The sequence below is a fragment of the Xiphophorus couchianus genome, chromosome 11 (genome assembly GCF_001444195.1).
Source record: "Xiphophorus couchianus chromosome 11, X_couchianus-1.0, whole genome shotgun sequence".
In the NCBI taxonomy this organism is placed as follows: domain Eukaryota; kingdom Metazoa; phylum Chordata; class Actinopteri; order Cyprinodontiformes; family Poeciliidae; genus Xiphophorus; species Xiphophorus couchianus.
Genome location: NC_040238.1, coordinates 15,393,722 through 15,413,561, shown reverse-complemented (window position 1 = coordinate 15,413,561; position 19,840 = coordinate 15,393,722). Strand labels below are relative to the sequence as shown.

Below are 19,840 nucleotides of genomic sequence, written 5' to 3'. Positions count from 1 at the left end.
GACTTTTTTTTTTTTACTGGGTTGTATGGAAATCATTTCTTACGTTGTTGTCTGCATCGTTAATGGGACCAGCTGCTTTCGGATTGTGAGCCAGGTTTGTTGCCGGGCGGGAAGGTGGGGGTCCGAGGACTTGCCGGGCGGGAATGGGGCGATACGGGCTGCTAAATGGACTCAGCTGACAAGACTAAGCACAGCAGCAGCGGTGGCCTAAATGGCCCTGCCAGGGGACTAGCTAAGGGACAAAAGAAGATGGAGGGGACAGATTTGGTTGTGGGGTGGGGGGGGCAAGCTCTGGACGTTGATGAACAGGTTATGTGTGTGTGTGTGTGTGTGTGTGTGTGTGTGTGTGTGTCTGTGCAGTTGTAGGGAAGTGAGCAATGCTTGGACAGAGAAGGTCACCCTACTGGGCTTGTGAATGGGGTAATTAAAATGTCCTCTCACTGTGATTTGCTTTCATTTACTGTTATCTTTGATTCACTTTTATGATTGGTCATATAATCATTTCCAGAGAGCCAGACCATCTCCTGACATTTAGCATGGCTGTAAAATACTTTGTGGGGGAATCAATAGGTTAAAATAAATATGGAAGAAAGGCTTTCTCCTGAGTGTGTGTGCATGTAGGCGTGTGTGTGCTGATGCACTGCGGGGGATTACAGTCAGCCTGTATGTTGCACAGAGAGGCTCATATTGAATGCAGACTGTGTTTTGCTGTATTTGCCACCACAGCTGCCACACAGCACATCCACCAGAGTGTCTGTGTTTGCATTGGGGGGGCTGGTGCTTAGCGGCGGCACGGACATCTGTCTCCAACTGTGAGACCCCCCTCCCCACACCTCACTTCCACACGCCGCACACACTTCCACAGAGCCTCCCATCACCGTCGAGAACACACACACACTCCCGCCCCACACGCCAATATCCTGTGTGGGCTGTTGTTGGGGTGTAAGGGCTGATAGGGATCAGAGGGGGGTCCTCTCTGGATAATGAGAGTGGCTGATGGAAGGTGGCTTCTGATGAGGGCCCCTGTAGGGCCGGTGGGCCTGGGCAGATATTGCTGTGGGGAGACCGCTCCACTTTTAGAGGGAACGCAGTAGATGGGGCTGGTTGTGTCTCCGCAGGCTTGAAAAGAGGCTGAGAAAGATGTTTGGACTTCGGCTAAAAGAGCAAAAAAAAACATCAGAGTGCTTCTGGGTGTGTGTTCACACCAAAGCAGATTGCTTCATGTCAGGACAAGATGTCTGATGACAGAATGACAGATGCCCAGCTCAATCCCCCTCAGCGACGCCTGAACCGCTTTACATCCGTCTCCCCCTCCTCTTACCTCCATAAGCTCTGCAGACCAAGGGACCATCGCTCCCTCTCTGCAGTCACTTTGTATTCTTAGCAGAATGCACATATACTTACAATGCTTTGGTTCATTTAATTTATAAAAGCATTCACTGATCAAGATGTCTTTGGAGAGTTTCACTTAATAGGGTCTCTGCAAATTTCAACAGTATTTCCTACTGAGGAGCAGCTAAAACCCTGATCTTTTTCCATTAGTCAATGCCCTCTTAGGCCCAAAACACACTGCTTGCGTCCAGCGTTTCACCCTCTGAGCAGATTTTTTTACCTGACACAGGCTCCGACTCAGTGGTCCGTCAATGTACCACCAGACTCCAGAGAATTTAAGCAGTAGAATGTAGCGCCAGCTTAAACACAAGCAGCTATAGACAGAAAGCTGCAGCTGCTCCAACAAGATCGTTGTCCCACGTTTTTTTCTTTTCTTTCTGTACTTCTGACCTGCTGCCATAGATAACTACACCAGACTCGTCACAATAACAAATTTTGCGGGGCGTTGTTTTGGCCCAAATTATTGCGATAAACAATAACGTTGACAATTTGAGACCGTTTTCAAGTTATACAGTGGTGATGGCATAATAATGCAAGTACAGCCTCTCAAAGACCAATAAGCTTTAATGTCTAATGAACATTTAATACTGGAAATGGAAGACATTTTAAACATCCAAAAGAAACAAAGAGAACACCCAAAACAACAAATAAAATGGCCACTGAAGTCTGTGTAAACAAAATTGCCCTTCACAAAAGGAGATCCATGCATCCGCCTGGAGCTTTTTGTTGTCCAGACTTTGGTAGAAACAGAGAAAAACAATCAAGGAAATGAAAATTATCCAGCTTGTTTTAACACAGTATTTATCGTTATAATAAACTGATTTATTGCTTTTTGTGACAGGCTTTTGCAAGTAAAGTAATTTACTCTGCCCGTATGGCTCACTTCCTGTCTTACGTGTGATATTCTTGTCAAATTATTTTGTAGCTCCAAACAAAATAAACCCCACTTCTTTCTTGGTCGGACATTCAGAACGTGTTCTAACCGCTGCATACACTAACCGACCTGATCTTAGGACTTTCCGTCGGATCAGATGCCAAAGTAGATGTGTTTTGGGCTTTATGGCTAACAGTCATCAGTGTGGAAGCCGTCACTGAGTAAAACGGACTCTGTTATTTTGAGTATCACGGAGGTGTTTAAAGTTGGAGTCAGAAGAAGCACAGAGGGTGTGAAGGAGCTCCTGAAAAGAACACAGCATTTCCTACCGAGGCTGTCAGCTTGTACATTGTCAGTTTGAGATATGCATAAAAAGAATACGAAAAAAGATACAAAGTTAATATCTGTGTGGCAGAGGAGATATATATACTTGAGTCTAATTCTTGTTAATTGGGTTTCGTTCACAGACGCCTCTGTCTCATAACCAGGATGACATTTTTTTAAACTCTGGGTTGTGTTTAAGAACATCGTAGTTTTCTTTCGAATAGATTTGTGGAAGCAGTTACATTTTTATCGGATGACAAAAGTATTTTGTTGCTCTTCTTAAAGAGAAATCAGAAGTCAGCAGCTCTCTGCTGGTCCTCATCTTATACCTTGTGGGTTCTACTTGGAGCCTGCGCTTTGATTAAAGAACACAGTTCTGCCCCAGTGGTGCAGATTACTCTGGCTTTGTTGAAGGGGTTTAAAGAAAAGGTCAAAGTGCACCCACTTAATATGGGCCCCAAAGGGCCTCATGGGTAATTGTGAGTATCTAATAAACTTTTCGAATCCTTTTTCTTGCTCAGATCTGGGGGAACGCTGGGGGCCAGAGTGAAAACGATCGGACTCCCCTGGAGCCACGATTTCAGAATATTGTGTGACAGGTCATGACAGCAGTCCTTTAACCTCACCGCATGCTAATTTAAACCTGGGGGCAGGGGGGGTTCCCTCAGCTGTCCCATTTCCACCCTCACGCCGCGTGATGGGACACGATCCTGGACAATTTAGTTCGATTCTGCTTAATCTATGTGAATTGTGACTGAGCAAAATGTCAGTAATAGGTATGAAAAAGGTCAGGGGTGTGGTTCTGCATATCATTCTGAGATTGTAGGGGGCCAGCGGGATTCAGTGTGCCCCAAATGCTCTGTGCCAAGTAATTGGCCGTCACTGTATGGGTCTGACTAACGCCACAATCAGCCATTTTATCCCTCATAGACACAAAGGTACAAAATGCACAATGGCAGAGTGGTTCAGAGGCCAACAAAGACTTGGAAGGACAGACATTTTAACAGGGCAGCACAAGCAGTTTGTTTGATTATGGGAGCATTATTTTCTCTCTCAACTATTAATATGTCCTTCTTTCATGACCTTGATTCCAAACAGAATATGTTATTTTACCCCATCACACACAAGCCAACACACAATACCTCCAACAAAGCGGTGTCATCTTGAATACAGAAAAAATTGTTCTTCTAGCTTTTTAAGGAATGTACAGTATGTACCTTAAATAGCTAGATGTGTTAGAGAACAATATGTCCTCGGATGGATGGATGGATGGATGGATGGATGGATGGATGGATGGATGGATGGAAGGATGGATGGATGGATGGATGGATGGATGGATGGATGGAAGGACGGACGGACGGTCTGTCGGTCGGTCGGTCGGTCCTGGGCGCACTGGGCCTATCGGTCGTTAGCCTCCTCTGGTTACATTACAGCAACATGTTTGCATCCTGAAGTCTGAGCACGTACGCATTGTTCACATTTTATGACCCATCAGCTTTCATAGCAGTTTGGGTCCTGTTAGCATTTACCTCCTGTAAAATAATTCACACAAATACTCAGCCTAATGACCAGACTCTGATTAGCGCTAGAAATAAACTGTTATGTGTTTATGTGACTTGAATCTAGGATGTTACTTTAACTTTCATTTCAGTGAAGTTATTTCACTTCAGATCTGATTTCAGATCTCCAGCTTTGTGAAACGTTGACCTGCCGATGTTGTTGGAATCCAGATGTGTTTCCTAGACTCCTCGTTGATTAATGGCCATTTTTATTTATATTTTCACCACTTTCTGAGAGAGCAGTTGCTGTAAAAGAAGTCTGTACCATTTGAAGACAAAATTATTGTGAAGGTTACATTTTAGATGCACGGTTGGCATCAGTTTCTCCATGGAGAATGTTCTTAACTTAACTTTGAAATTTCCAAAAAGCCACCAACCATAAAATCTGAAACAATAACATTTACATTAGTTGTGTTCTGTTGAGCATTTCTATTATCTCTGAAAAAAATCTTGCTCTTCATTGCTTTCTCACTCCAGCGTCCGTACTAAAGAATGTTAGTAGCAAGGCCTGCTATTGGTTATTTTTGTGTATAAATGTGTGCTGAAAAATATCAGATTTAGAGTTTCTGACAGACCCAACACCCTTCAGAACTGAAAATGTTCCGGCTATCAGACAATTTCTCTGTTTACCTTGCATATAAAGCAAATCACTCATCTTTGTTCATACAGAAAATGCATAGTCTTTCTTTATATATTTGTCAGTAAATAAAATTGCTGAACTTCAAAGTAATCTTTACCGCTACTTCTTTTGTAGTGTAATTCCAAGTTGCAGATGAAATACTGCACATAACCCATCATTTTTTTTTTCAGGAGTTAAGGAATCGGGGGGGGGGTTTTGTTTGTGTTTTTTTTTTTTTTTTTTGTCCTTGAGTCAGTTTGGAAAGAGAAAAAGTAAGCAAGAACTGCTGGACACATTTATACTAGATAAAGGAGTTTTTCCTTTGACATGCACACTTGTGAATTTCTTTTCATGACACTTTCAACAGACTTCTGCCAGACAGACAACGGGAGCCGTTACACTTGAAGTCAGAGAGCCCTGTGGCTGATCGGGATCCTTGTTTCTTATAAAGCAGATTTCAGGAAATGGAATCAAAATTATTGCCTGCAACAAAACATGAGATTTTTTTTTTTTCCTAGAATCTGCTAATAATGTCTGCTTAAGGAAACCTTTCCCTTTGTCAGTCATTAACAGCCTAATCAAACTCTTTGTAGCATCGATGGCAGTAGGTATGAAACATAATTCGTACAGATTAGATAATAAAGATTTCACTCATGTACCACTTTCTGTCACCAATGTATGCCAAGATTTTTTAAAAAATATTATCCATTGTTCAAATTAAAGTTCTTTAATGATATCCTAGGGTGAAAGTAAAAAGTACTCTAGTTGGATGCGCTTTTGGACACTTTTATTAATAATGGGACCATGTTGTTCTTACTGCTGAATTTGTTTTTATATATTTATTTGTGGAATGTCAGCTCCACAGCTTTAAACACATTAAGATAGGACATTAAGCATTAGGCAGGCTTCGTACTAATCTTTCATGGCATTAAATGTGCAAAGGACATTGCAAAGAACATGTTGTCTGAGCCTAAAAGATAAGAAATAATTCAACTACAATATGAGCAGTTACTGGAAACTTTAACTTATAAAGTTCTTCTTCTGCAAAGCAAATCTATCAGGTTTTACAGACAGACCTTTTATGTAACAGGAATAAATTGCTTTAATTCTGTTACTTGTAGCTGTCAGACTTGCATGCAGTGCATTAAAGAGTACTTTCCCAGCGATCTGATGCACTTGACAGCTTATTTAGCTGGAATATGGAGAAGACTGTGAGCAGCTGTCGGTATAAATAAAGCTGCTAATTTATGATGTAGCTTAAAGCTTTTAAGGTAAACAAGCCAGTAATATCTAGGTCAGCCTCAAGATTCACCAATAATGAGGAGATCCATGGGTAAAATTCATTATTTGTCACTTTGTTTTAAAAATTAAAAGAATTTTATAATAATCATCATGACATAGCTGACTTACTGGGTGATGTTTTTTAAAGGAGAGCCTCTGAATGTGAACATATCGTTACTGAAAAGCTGGTTATGACAAGAAAACAGACATTGATGGATTTTGGTTCAAATACAAACTAATGCTGCGTATATTAGTTGAGATGAAATGATGGATGCCTTCTGCAATGTCAGTAAAGTCAAAATAAAGAGGAGACCTACGGTGTACAAGCATTCTCAACAATGTTTAATCTAGAATTGAACTTACTAACGCCAAATAATGAGGCTTTTGTATCGCATAAAACCTGGTGGTGCAGTAACATCTTGTGCTGCAGTCTCTTACAAACAAAAATACTTTAAAAATCTCATGAAGAGTAAGCTACGTAGTGTTGGCGTGTAGCTTTGTTTAATCAAGCTACCATGCTTGATTAAACATGCTTAATAGCTGCTGGATCTGTGTTTGTTACTCTTATTTTGAAGTAAGGAACATCTGTAATCTGAGTCCCCTTAAAATATGAAGAGCAAGACACACAATGTTGACTAAAGACATATTTAAAAAAGCAACTCTGTGGTCTAAAAATAATGTTCACATTTCATAAACATGTACCCTGAAAGCATACAAGCTGAAATTCTGTATTCTAAGTAAATTACAGTGGCTGATGAAATTGATTTACTCAATTTGCTTTTTTAGATTATGACGGTGTGTGTGTGTGTGTGTGTGTGTGTGTGCGTGGGTGTGTGTCTGTGCAAGTGTGTTTGGGTCAGACTGAATAATTCAGGGCATTGTGTGCCTCTGCTACCGGAGCCTTCATTATTGATGTGCTGGGATCCCACACACTCATGATATGAAGGCAATGAAGACCTCAGGGATACATGCACACCATGTTTCAATTCAGTCCTGTCAAGTACTGTCTGAACAACAATGGCTCATCATGATTTGTGCTTTTCAGCTTCTTGACAGGAGTGCTAGTGAGCGAAGACGTAACAGACTCCTGTATATATTGTGTATGTTGAAAAGCCTGATCAACATAAATATGCAGGATTTTAGTGAGACCCCCCACGTCACAACGGACAAACGACCGGTGCGATAGCAGTGTCATCGGCATAGAAGCTCGTTCTAACTGTGCATCTGAACCTCTTTTTCTGCCTCCAGTTCTGAGAGATGACTTCCGTCAGACACCCAGTGATGTGGTGGTTGCCGCAGGCGAGCCCGCTGTCATGGAGTGCATCCCACCCAGAGGCCATCCTGAACCCACCATCTCCTGGAAGAGAAACAACATCCGAGTCAACGATCGCGATGAAAGGATCACTGTAAGCAGACTTCAGCTACACTCCAATAAAACCAAAAACACTTAATAATGTTATTTTATGAGGCTGACAACAGCATCTGGGATGATAAACACATCTTACATATCATGACCTAATTAAAAAATGATCAAGTCTGGCCCAGGTCTAATATATGAGTGAATACAAACTAATACCTAATTTATTCAGCAAGATTTTTATGCCGATTTTCCTCTTCCGACAATCTTATGGACTCCATGATTGTGAGGATGGCGCTTAAGATAATCTTAAGAGATCCTTCCTTTTGTGATGTGTTCAGAGTGATCCGGTCCTCCTGGAAGGACGTCAGGACTGCTCCGATCTAAAGTCGGGTCTATTCAACTCGTTTTATTGTTTTGGACCAACATCTCAACATTGTGTGGTGTTCCCCAAGGACAAAGAAGTACCCAGCCTGTTGATTGTGAGGAATAGCCAATCAGACAGGGAGGGAAGTTTTAAATAAAGAAGACAGAACAAATGCCACGGTGCTCCTGAAAGTCTGGTGGACGTTGTAGATGTCTTTGTGTTTTATTTTATTTTTATGTGTATGTGTGTGTTTTGAATATAGTCCACAAAATATCGGTGATGTTTATTTACTCTGAACTCCCATTTGGCATCAAGAGGTTTTGCGAGATTTCTTAGCTGACATCTGCATGTTGGTGAGTGAAATCAGGTTGCGTGTGGTGTGTTGCTCCCAACGCCTGGATTGACACCACACACTGTACAGCCAAACCTGTTTTAGCAATAATATTTTATCGTCCTGTGTAGGGTCTCCCAGGTTTTGAAAATCAGCTGACAATTATAAAATCCTACCATGTGAATCAGGCATTAGTCACAATGTAACACAATGTAATTATTCTTATGTAAGATGGCTGTGTTGAAACCAAGACTAGCTCATCATTCAACAGCAAGAGGAGCGTTGGCCTCTTCAAATTGATATTTGCAGGCAAAAATTTCTTTAGGTCTCATTGTGATGAGACCTTAGGAAAGACCTTTGACCTCCAGTCAAAGTCCAGATTCAATTTTGGACTTTTGGCAACACTTGGAGATGTTTTTACCTCCTGCTGTCAATGTACACCTGGGCTCAAGTTAATCCTCATGTTGCATGGACCGGCTGTTTGACGACATCTTTCACTGTAGAATGTTTTATTATACAGAGAAGTTCATAGATGACCAGTCGACTGCAAAACAATCCCAAGTCTTAAGTCTTCTACCACCACGGTTGAAAGCTGATATTTGGCCCATATCTGTTGTATACATAAAACCCTAACGGGGTTGTCCCTAGGAACAAACACTTGAGCTCTCAGAGTCGGTACTGAAACAATTTTAGATGCCCATCAAACATCAACACATCATACATTTGGAATCTTGTGCATAAGTACAGCCCACCATAAAAACAAAGTATTTCCATGGTGATCATCTTAGAGCTAGAGTCATTGTCAAATCCTGGAAGCCTTAGCAGGGGGAGCCATCTGTCACATCACACACTGAATGTGACTGAGTGGCTTCGCTCTTGACCAACACGTCTCAATATCCTGTTTCCACGTTTTCTCCATTCGTCTTCTCTTCCACCCTTCCTCCCAAAACTTCTCCCTTCATCCTCTTCTTACCTCCGCATGTATTTCCTTCCATTCTCCTCTTCCACCACATCAATCCTTCACTCCTGTCACTTTCAGATCCGAGGAGGAAAGCTGATGATTTCAAACACCAGAAAGAGTGACGCTGGCATGTATGTGTGCGTGGGAACAAACATGGTTGGTGAGAAAGACAGCGATCCAGCAGAACTCGTCGTATTTGGTGAGTTATTTTCAAATTGATCGTATCACAGCACTCTGAATTCAGTTCCTTTTTTTTCCACATTAGTTTGTTGAGGATCTTCTCTTGGAGTCCCTGCGGAGGTTTTGTTTTATACCTCCTTCCTTTCCTTGCCAGCTGTTGGAGTAGAACATCGATCTTTCCCTCCCAGTTGCCCTTTTGACCCCTCTTCTTTTCCTCCTGTCTGACTTTCGGCTCCGTGGGACTGCAGCATTCTTACAATGTGTATCGATTGTGGAGAACACATAACCAGCCATTGTCCTTCTTATACACTTTATTGCAACAGTAACACTCTAGTGTTTTCCAGGCTGTCACAATTTGTTTCACAGCAATCGTGATCTTTATGAGAGCTTGCAGGGCGTACATGTCTCATTAGGTGTATTTAATATAAACCTAATGTATTCAAGAGTCTAACTCAGATCATAGACTCTTGACTTAGATGTGTTGTTTCCCTTAAGAGTCAAATGTTGATGCATTCAAAATAATCAGAGGAGGTTGGTACAATTTTTAAAAATATAGCTAATAGCGATTTGTTTTTGATTCTTGATTCATATTTAAGAAATCCATTTGATCTGGGACATATGTAATATAGACCACGCATGTAAAGTCATTGTTTATGTCTGTTGCTGCACAACACATTGAACACATCATGATAATCCATGTGTTCACTGAAATCATAATGGCGAAAAAACATACATTATTTGGTAAGCTATCATATTTAGAGCAACATAGAAACTCCCCCACTCAGGAATTGTACAAGTCTAGCATCGCTAGCGTCAGGAATAGGGGCAGCTAACATGTCTGCAGACCCCACACGTCCTGGACACAAACTTTTTAAACTACTCCCTTCATGTCGGTGCCACCGAGCGCTTTTGCATGAACCAGCAGACACAAATTCAAACTTATCTTCCTCTTCTGTAAGAAAAAAAAACACTGGATGTTTACAAGCTAGAAAAAAAATCTTTTTTTGTTGTTTTTTTATATATGTTTATTTTGAATGTCATCATTGACAGTAAAGCCAAACTGAGATCAAATACATTCTCGGTGTGCACAAACTTGAAGAGTAAAACTGATTAAAACCTGATCAGGTTGTACAGTATATTGACTTCCCAGACTCTTCTTCCACTGAACTCTGCTCACACAGCATTGGTTATTATGGGCTGTGCAGTGGATTGTGATAAATAATTCCATCTGTGTACAAAATGTCAGCAGGGAACTGTTTGTATGAACCTGCTTGTTTCCCACCACAATTCCCACTTTAGTTCTTATCCTCTTACATATCCCACGTCTGAGTCCAACCAGGCATGCAGGGGTTTAAATGCCTGCTGGCTTCACTTCTGGTCTCTGCAAATACTCAGATGTGATTTTTTTTTCAGATATTAAACTTTGTTTTCCATATAAAATCTCTGGTAAATTGCATGAATCCTTTTTCTTTACATGTATAGTCACTGCAGGGTCCCAGGAGAGCTGTTGCTTCTCCTCACCAGTCAATGGGCCACAAACAGCGTACGCCCTGGATACGAAGCAATCTATTACAGTCTGCTGAGAACAACAACCTGTAATTTATAATGACATTCACAAATTTTGCTCTGGAGCCAATGACTAATCACAGGAACCATTTTAGATATTTTGTTACCTCGAGAATATTTAAGATTCTCTCATTCAAATGACTCAATAATAATAATAAAAAAAATACATTTAAAAATCATACTAACTTACTACCTAGTCAGCAGAGACTATATTCCTGCTAAAACCAAACACTGACCCTGCAGAATAAGTTTTCATTGAAGTGTTTGGGGTTATTACCACCAAATCCAGGTGGAGCAGATCTAAGTAGCAGTGTGATTTCAGAGAGGCCCGTCTTCACCAAACAACCAGTGAACCAGGTGGTGTTGGCTGACGATACGGTGGAGTTCTTCTGCGAGGTACATGGAGATCCCACTCCGACTGTCCGCTGGCGGAGGGAAGAGGGAGAGTTGCCCCGGGGCAGGTACAAAGAAAAACATCTCACATTCAGATATTATGTATGAACGCATGAAGGGAAGCTCACGCTTGCAAACAACTTCTGCGGGTTCCCACTTTTTCTCAGATTTCTTGGGCAAAGTCATCCCGGTGTTGATGTGTTTGCAGGTTTGAGATCTGCAGCGACAACAGTCTCCGTCTGAGCCAGGTGCGAGCAGAGGACGAGGGCACCTACACCTGTGTGTCAGAGAACAGCGTGGGCAAAGCGGAGGCCTCTGGAACCCTCCACGTACACGGTAAAGACACATGTTCATACTGCTGGATTTGTTTGACATGTACAAAAACCATACCAACTTAGAACATAACAGAAAGTTCTAAATGAAAGTTTACATTCAGTCATTATGGGCTTGAATGTCCTCATAATGTGGGGCTTTTAAAAACCTATGTACATGGCTCTTTTTCCCAGGTAAGAAGTTTACAGCTTCAGTGGTTTCTATAATATAGAGCTGAGAGCACAAGTTTGAACGTGAATGTGGATTTTAGCCAGTACAATCTACTCCAAAATGGGTAAAAATTCTGCTTTCAGGCTCCAATATATAGATACGCTACAGTTACACCACTTTTTGGTAAACGTCCCTTAGCAAGTTGCACCACAAACACATGTTTTTTGCAGCCATCAGCAAAAAACACTCTGAATATTTGAGTGTTCTTGGCAGAATTTGAAAAGTTGAAAAACGTGATTGTTAGGTTAACTGGTCTCTTGAAGTTGTTATTAAGTGAGTGTGTGTGGGGGGGGTGTATGTAAATGGTTGTTTGCTATATGTCTCTGTGTTGCCCCATGCCTTCATTTGAAGGTCGCACCTTTACACACGCTATTTGTTATTGTGACCAAATAGCTCAATCTGTTGGAAGTGATTGCTCCTTCTTCTATTATTCTACTGACTTTGTATAACGTACACATGCACATTTCCATTCAACTTGAATGGACTTCATAGCAATAATAAAACCAGCTTTACTTTTGAAAGTGAGATGGGTATTCCACCAGTTTCTAGTTTATGGTACTTCTCTTTCATAAAAAATCATTGCAGTTGCTAGTTGGAAAATCTTCTCAAGCAGCTGGCCAATCGGATATTGGATTGGAATTAAACTCTGATTGTTTCTTCAGCTGTTTTGATCATTATGTCTGTTAATTTAAAAACATGTTCAAAGTTAAGTTAATAGCAAGTTGCCAGTGAAAACATTCTACATTATTTCACTGGTTACGCATTGTTAAGTTCAACTGAAAGAGAGATAAAGAGAAAAAAATGGATTTTAAGGTTCTTTCAAGCCTCGACTCGACATCCCTGTGGAGAAACAACTAAGATCAAAAAGCAGCGAAATTGCCTGAGAATAAAGGCGGTCCCTTGAAGAGAAGCGAGCGGATGAGGAATCTGTCATTTGCTATGATAAAAGGGAATATTTAGTGTTTTTTTACTCGGTACAGACCCCAGCCTCTACCCACAGAACGGACTGATAGACATGTCAATACACTCCATTATGATAACTTCAAGAATGCTTTGACAATCAGAGCAGTGCAGAAACACACACTGGTGCAGAAGTGAACATTTAACTAGCAGAAGTTTGTCTCCGAGTGAAGGAGGGATTCCCAGCAGCTGCTTTTAGGCAAATGGAAATTGATTGTGGGTTGATTGTTATAGCTGGGAGCATTGGGTATAATAGGAAAAACTCTCTCACACACAAAGAATGTAAACGAACACACACAGAGTGAAACCACCGATCAGAATGTCTCCTCTTATCTTCACCTGTATCTACATTTGGATCATCACTCCTCCTGCTACCTGTCCCACTGTTTCTTTCTTTTAGGATTAGCTGTGTAACTTTATGAGAGTCATTATTTTAAGTTAGGTCGCGTCAATATATTTTTCGACTTTAACTCAACAAATTTGCTTGTATTTAAAGCTCTCAATGCATTTGAACATCCAGCATGAATGGTTCTGTAATCCCAGCTGCATGCTCTTGAAGCACACATCGCCCATTATCTATCTGGATCACTTAGCGTATAATAGGGGAGTAACAATAAATCTGCACCAATTTCCTTAAGTTTGGGAGTTTGGAGATCATCAATTGGTTCATACCTACATGAAAAATCAATATTAACCACTGATCTTGTCTGCAATAGTCTGACAAAAAAAAAAGGTTTCGGCCAAAGTTGGATTCGGCAAGTCAGGCTTTTTAAAGACCGGTGATTACAATACAAGTTGTAATTGGTTTACGATGCAGCATATAGATCCACATCCAGAAGGTTTAATGACAGGTAGCATCTGACATGTCACACAAATGATGGGACACAGAAACTTTGCTGTGCTATGTTTAGCCTTCCTGTTATCTGCTGTAGTTCTCACTCTCTCTTGCAAAACAAATCAAATCTATCATTTGTTCTACCTATTTGTTCTACTTTTGTAGAAAGGTTTCTTTCAAACTGTTTGAATTATGTCTCTGTTTACTTATGCTAAAAATAACTAACTTTTAATCTTCTTCCCTCAGAAGCAACGTCCTCACTGAAGAGGGTTGCAGTTAATGGAACCTGGTAGTACTTAGATATTGGTGTGTTTACTGATTGGAAAATATATTGAATTTTTGAGTTTCTAACGAGCTGGGCTCGAGTCAGGAGCCATCAGTGTGAAAGTTCTCGACGCGTCTCTCATTTCATTCAATGTTCCGAGTCATTACCAGCTCATCATCTCATTTGTCTCACTTTTCTTCTCTCCCCTCCCCTCCTCCGCCCCATCGTCTCCTCTAACATCACTCCATCGCAGTTGGCCACTCATGTAAGTATTCCATTTCATTCCATCGCTTGTATATTTGCGTGTGTTTGTGCGTGAGCGATCCTCTCAGGTTGCCATGTTTCAGACAGCAGCCACGAACGCAGAGGCTCGTCTGCCTAAAAGCATAAAATGATAATCAATTAGCAGTGAAGCACTTCTATGATCAGGAAGGAAGGCTTTTTATTTCCACCACTCTCGTGCTGCGTCATCTAACGATTGAACCTTGGGAAGGAAGAAGCAGGGCTTCCATTAATACCAGGGATCTTTAATTTAGAATCCAAACCTTCAGCCTTTGTCCAACGAATTAAAAGGAGGCGATGCGGCTGCAGTTTAATTCCGATTAATCCAACATACCCGAAGAATTCAATTTGCTCTCTGGATTGAAATGCATCTACATGGAAGAGATAAATGTGTGCTAATGCCAGTTGTGTCTGTAAACGAGATGTCCGTCGGGGACACAGGAGCAGGATTCTGTACCGTAGCCTCTAGTTTTAACTCTCAAATGTTCTGGTGTGTGGAGCTTCCTGTTTGCACTCCTTGAAGACAAACATGTAATTGAGGTCAGGAGCTTAAACTGAGGCAGAGGCTTTCAGTCGGCTGCTGTTCAGACTATATAAACAGTGGAGTCGTGCTGTTTTTCAGGAAAGGTTTATATAGCGGTTCTTAGTGGTGGCGGTTATGCTTTCTACCCAACATTAATGTTTCTTTAAAGGGGAAAAGAATAACATTTAATCTGAAACCCATTTTGCCTGTCAGAAGAGATCAGGTGAAATAAAGATTTTCCGCTATTGACACATTTAAAGACTTGAGTAAGTAATGCTGGAGTGATGCAATTAAGTGTGAACCTTGTGTAGAAAATTTCATCGAACTGAACTAGAAGTCACGGTAGAAGGTTGAGAGTAACAGTCTGTGGGCATGATGTTCGATGTTCGATCCTCGTTGTCATGTGTCAAACATATCTTTTTAAATTGTGGCCAAAACGTTCAAGATTTGATCAGAGCATAACGTTCTCCCGTAAGCCTACTACTTATATTACCATTTTTTTTTTTGTTTGATTTATTTTTGTGACACATTTTGCCATGGTAACAAGTGGAGGTTAATGTTTAAAAGGTTTTGGGAGATTTTAGGCGGGCCAGATATATGGAGAATACAGGAGGATGGTGTAACAACCACAGCAACCATGTTTTATCGTTTACCATTTTATCTTCTCTCAGCTTTTGAAAGGTCACTGTTGTCCCATATTGCCACCACTTGTTGATTTGTAATCTTCACTGCAACATAACTAATATTAATTATTGTATGCTGTCTGATATCTGACTGAGAAGATTTTCTCCAACTTCTCTGCCAATTTGGCTTCAAGGAGCAGATTACAGCCAAATGCTAAAATTTTAGGATTTAGTTTCCTCCCCTTGTCTTCTATCTGACAGATATGCTCATTTTCAAGTTGAACTCTACAACATATACGTTGCATTGAAGGTGGAAAACCTTCTCAGCTTGATGGTGCAGAAGACGCTGCTCCTTCAGGATCGTAAACAACGCACTGACTGTGAACACTCGCATGTCCAGACAACACAGACATGCGTGTGATCATGTGGATCACGGTTTATCCGTGATCCACATGAATCCTCTAATCCTACACTTGATTGAAACCGTGTGCTTCCAGAAAAATCCTAATGCTCACAGAGCGAGAAAGAAAACTAGACGGATTCCATTGTATCCTTAGGTTTGAACTTGCATATGTTTATATTTGATCGGTTCATCTTTCAAAGTTCTTACTCATTTAAATTTGAAAATGAGATTTTATTGGCAAACGAGATCGCATAGCGAACAAAATATATCTTTGCACTAATTTTGAAGACCAGCGAGGCTTTGAAATGTTCTTATTCTGAGTGTTTTTCTTCTCTTTTCCCCCTGCAGTATTACCCCAAGGTGCTGCGACTTTAGAAAATAATCAAAGTCCTGCTTCTGTAGCTTTTTCTTGGGCTGTTTAAAGCATCATCATTCTTAAAGTTCCTTTATTGATGTTGGATAAAGAAGTCGGAGCTCAGGGCAAAAAAAAAAAGGCTACCTTCCAATTAAATGTAAGCTCTGATGAATTATAGCCTGACTGCAATGCATAACTCCATGGAAATAACCACATACTCAGTCTTCATTTGGGAGTGAAAACAGTCTGAGGGAAGAAATAATGTTTAAATGTTAGAGCAGGGGTGTGTTATGAGGAAGTAAGGGTCGTCGTAGCGTTGGGGAGTGTTTGTTGGAGGCAACATGTGTGAATCAGCGTCTGGGACTCTGACAGCTGCCTGTCGCATCTAAGCCCCCGAAGGAGCTCCTGCTGGAAATGTGTGGGGGCGTGCGTGGGGGTCTGTGTGTGTGTGTGTTTAGCCATGTGTCTCGTGTGTCTGCAAATGATATGTGAGACATGCATGCAAAGGAGAAAGGGGGGCCGGGAGAGATGGGGCTAACATCCTTTGCTTGTGATCACTTTGTCTGTCTTTGCTGTGTGATTGAACAACACGGCGAGTTCATGCAGCAGCAGTGGAACAAACTCCCACTCTGATCTCTGAGCGGCGCTCGGTAGGTGGCGAACAGCTGAGCCCAAGCGCTTCCCTGCCTCAGTTTGTTTACAACGGGCTTGTGTTGATCAAACCGGCTGCTGAGCTGAAGGTTCAGCTGGTCCCGACTTCTACTTCGTTCTGCAAAAGCTTATAAAATTATTGTGATATTTCAGAATCTGTTGCGTGGCTCAGATTGGGGAAGATTAGATTCCCAGTGATTGTAGATTTTAGGATTAATAATATCTAACCAGTTAACAACTTACAGTGAGCAGCCTGCTGACAGGACCATCTGGTCAGTCTTTATTCTCGCTTCGCTCTGGGTTTCCAGACAGGACAGTCCTTCAGTTCACTGGTAACTGTATTCTTATTTTAGTCTCAAAAAGTAAAAATAATATGAAAACCTTTTGACTTCCAGAGAATTTTAAAATATTGCTTATAATATTTTCCATTTAAGTAGGATTCTATGAAGATATAGTTAACCCCTTAAGGCTAAAGTATGTAACTTTTATGAAAAGTTTTTACATATTTGTCAAAACTAACGTGATGTTATGACAGAGTAATATTAGATATATGATCTGTGAAAAAATTTATCTCGTCTGCCTTCTCCGTATGGATCTGCGGTAATACAGAAATAAACCATTAGGTCAGAAACAACCAATTAGGAGTCAGGATTAGATTCTTAGTGCTGCAATCATGTTTGTGTATGTGCTGCTCACACCTTCTCTCTTGCTCTATGTGGTTCCGCACAACAGAGACTGCCACAAATGCCAAGGCTAGTTACCATGGTCACTGATGACTATAGGTAAACAGTTTTCCTGGAGAAGTGGAGAAGTAAGTTGTTTCTTTGCCATTAGCACATTTAGCAGCGCATACGCGAGGATGATCGCAGCAATGTGAGGATTACTGTCTTAATAGACACACTTTGGTCTTCCACTGACACAGCTAAGACTGGTTGTGCATTTCTGCATAACTTTCACCAAAAAAATTGTTAGGTAAGGTGAACACACATAAGCACCTACAGGGTACCTACATATTGTATTTCTGCTGTTGCTGGATCCTCAAAGGTGCGTTCAGACCAGGCCTCTTTAGTCCAGCTCTAGTTCATTTTCCTAGAAAGTCCGGTTCATTTGGGGAGGTGTAAATGTGTAATCAAACAAAAAAGCGAACTCTGGTCCGGCCTCTCTGTTCAGCTGAAGCGAACTTTGGTGCAGTTTCAAAGCACATGTGAACACCAAGCGGATCGGAGACCGCCCCAAAACCAGGAAGTGAACTATAGTGCATGGCATTTTGGGTAGATATAATCTAAACAAATGCTTGGGACCTGCACTAGCAGGAGAAATGGCTCGTTGTATTTTCCCAAACATAAAAGAGAAATCTTACAACCGCTAAAATATGATACCATTCAATTTTTGTTAACATTTTGTGAAGGACAAAGTTGCACTACAGAGGTTTTCATGTCGTTTCCTTCAACAGTTCTTGGTGCAGACCAACACACTCGAGGAGGGGAACAGGTTTTTGAAAAAGGTTTGACTCATTTGACATCTTGCAGTGTGAAAGCGAGCTACACCAGCTGAAAATATAATAAATGTTCCAGTTTTGGTCACCAATAGAACCAAGTCTACACCCTAAGTCTGCCTCTGCTCTGAGGACTAGGTTACCTTTGGATAGAACGTGTAGACTTTCTTTTTTTGCAGAAACAGCAGGGAGCAGCTCCAACATCATGATCAGTCAACTCACCCTGCAGCTGTTTAGCATCGAAAAAGCTTCTCAGTTCAACATGAAGCTGATGTCTCTTGTTCCTCAAATCTAGTCCTAACCAAGTATTTAAACTTGAACATTTGATAACAGGTTGTTTTTTTTTTGTTGTTTTTTTTGCCAGAAAAAAAACAACATAATTACAGCAGCAGACCACCGACTATTTTCGGAATTGTACTCAATTTAGACTGAAATTTGGTGCCTATCTGACTGAAACGCAGACATTTCAAAGTAACCAAGAGATTCCCGCTCCAACCAGATTTTCCTCCTTTAAACTGACAGTTCTTGTCTGGAATGCTGTGGAAATCCGACATGCAACCCATGTCTATTTTTGCCTCACTCTTGGCGTGTCAGCCCCTCCATATGCTCGACAAGTCTGGCAATGGGGCTTTTCTAAAACATCCCTACTCAATCAGACGCTTTTCTTTGTCTTCCCTTTAGCATTTAACACTCGGCAATTGACATCCCCGACTTGCCGTCGCTTGGCTCACACGGAGCTGATATTTCATGTGTTATTTTGCATAACAGTAATTTGCCGTTCATGATAGGAGCCTGTTAAAGAGGAGTCACTGGTGCACCAAAGAGCCTGCAGGGCTGACTCTTAAATAACTCCACAAGTGACACGCAGACATTGTTTGCTGATTCCTGTCATGTATATTTCAGTGACTCTGTTGCGATCTATATTCCTCCCCCCCCTTTCAGTCCCAAGTGCTGATGCTAATGTTCCTCGCTGCCCTAAATCTGAGGCTCAGTGTCGTGCCGAGTGCACCCATTATTGCTAATTATTTATTGCAGCCTCAGGCGACGCGCCAGCTTGCCTCCTCCAATCAAACATTGTCATTCTGCAGACAGGCACTATGTGGTGCAACCAATGCAGCGTGTTAATACTGCACCGTCTTTAAATGTTTGAAAAAGTTTAGTTTTGTAAGAAGGGGAAGGAAATGCTTATTTTTATTTTATTTTATTTATTTATAAAATTTTTTTTTTTGTGGGTTGTCTTTCCCTAAAATGGCCTTCAAAGCCCAGTGCTTTAATGTTGGGCATGTTCTTCTATTGCTTCTTGATACACATGTACGTATAGGGGTGCGTGTGTAGTAGCCTGGAGATGATTTACATAAGGAATGGATTTTACTCTGCATTTCTTTAATATTTCAGGGCTTTGCATCAGGCTGTACAGGAAGCTAGTGAGGGAGCGAAGGCGAGATCACTTTCTCATGTCCACATGAAGCACACGGGGGGTGAATGTGTGGACGTTGACCTTTAGGACCAACAGGGAGCTGCCTTTTTGACCCCTGGACATGACCCTCACCAGCTCAGCCAAGCAACGCCCCCCCTGCTGAGCTGGGATTTATGCCCCTGTTGACACATGGGTCCCCTCCTGTAGCCTCCAGGTTGGGTCCTAAAATTTGTGTCTGGGGTGTGCCTGAGAGCAATCAAGGAGAATAAGCAATTCGGTAATAG

At 41.3% G+C, this 19,840-nt stretch overlaps 1 protein-coding gene across 3 annotated transcripts in view; it reads left to right on the top strand.

Annotated features, from left to right (window-relative positions):
• Positions 1-19,840, top strand: part of robo3 (roundabout, axon guidance receptor, homolog 3 (Drosophila)) — a 96,344-nt gene that overhangs the window by 43,779 nt on the left and 32,725 nt on the right. For 2 of the 3 annotated variants that reach the window (XM_028031469.1, XM_028031468.1), the window contains exons 3-7: positions 7,298-7,455; positions 9,144-9,264; positions 11,134-11,272; positions 11,413-11,540; positions 14,061-14,072. In XM_028031469.1, coding sequence (XP_027887270.1) covers positions 7,298-7,455; positions 9,144-9,264; positions 11,134-11,272; positions 11,413-11,540; positions 14,061-14,072 — 558 coding nt within the window. The remainder of the gene's footprint in view (positions 1-7,297; positions 7,456-9,143; positions 9,265-11,133; positions 11,273-11,412; positions 11,541-14,060; positions 14,073-19,840) is intronic. The other variant, XM_028031471.1, reaches the window with a different exon arrangement.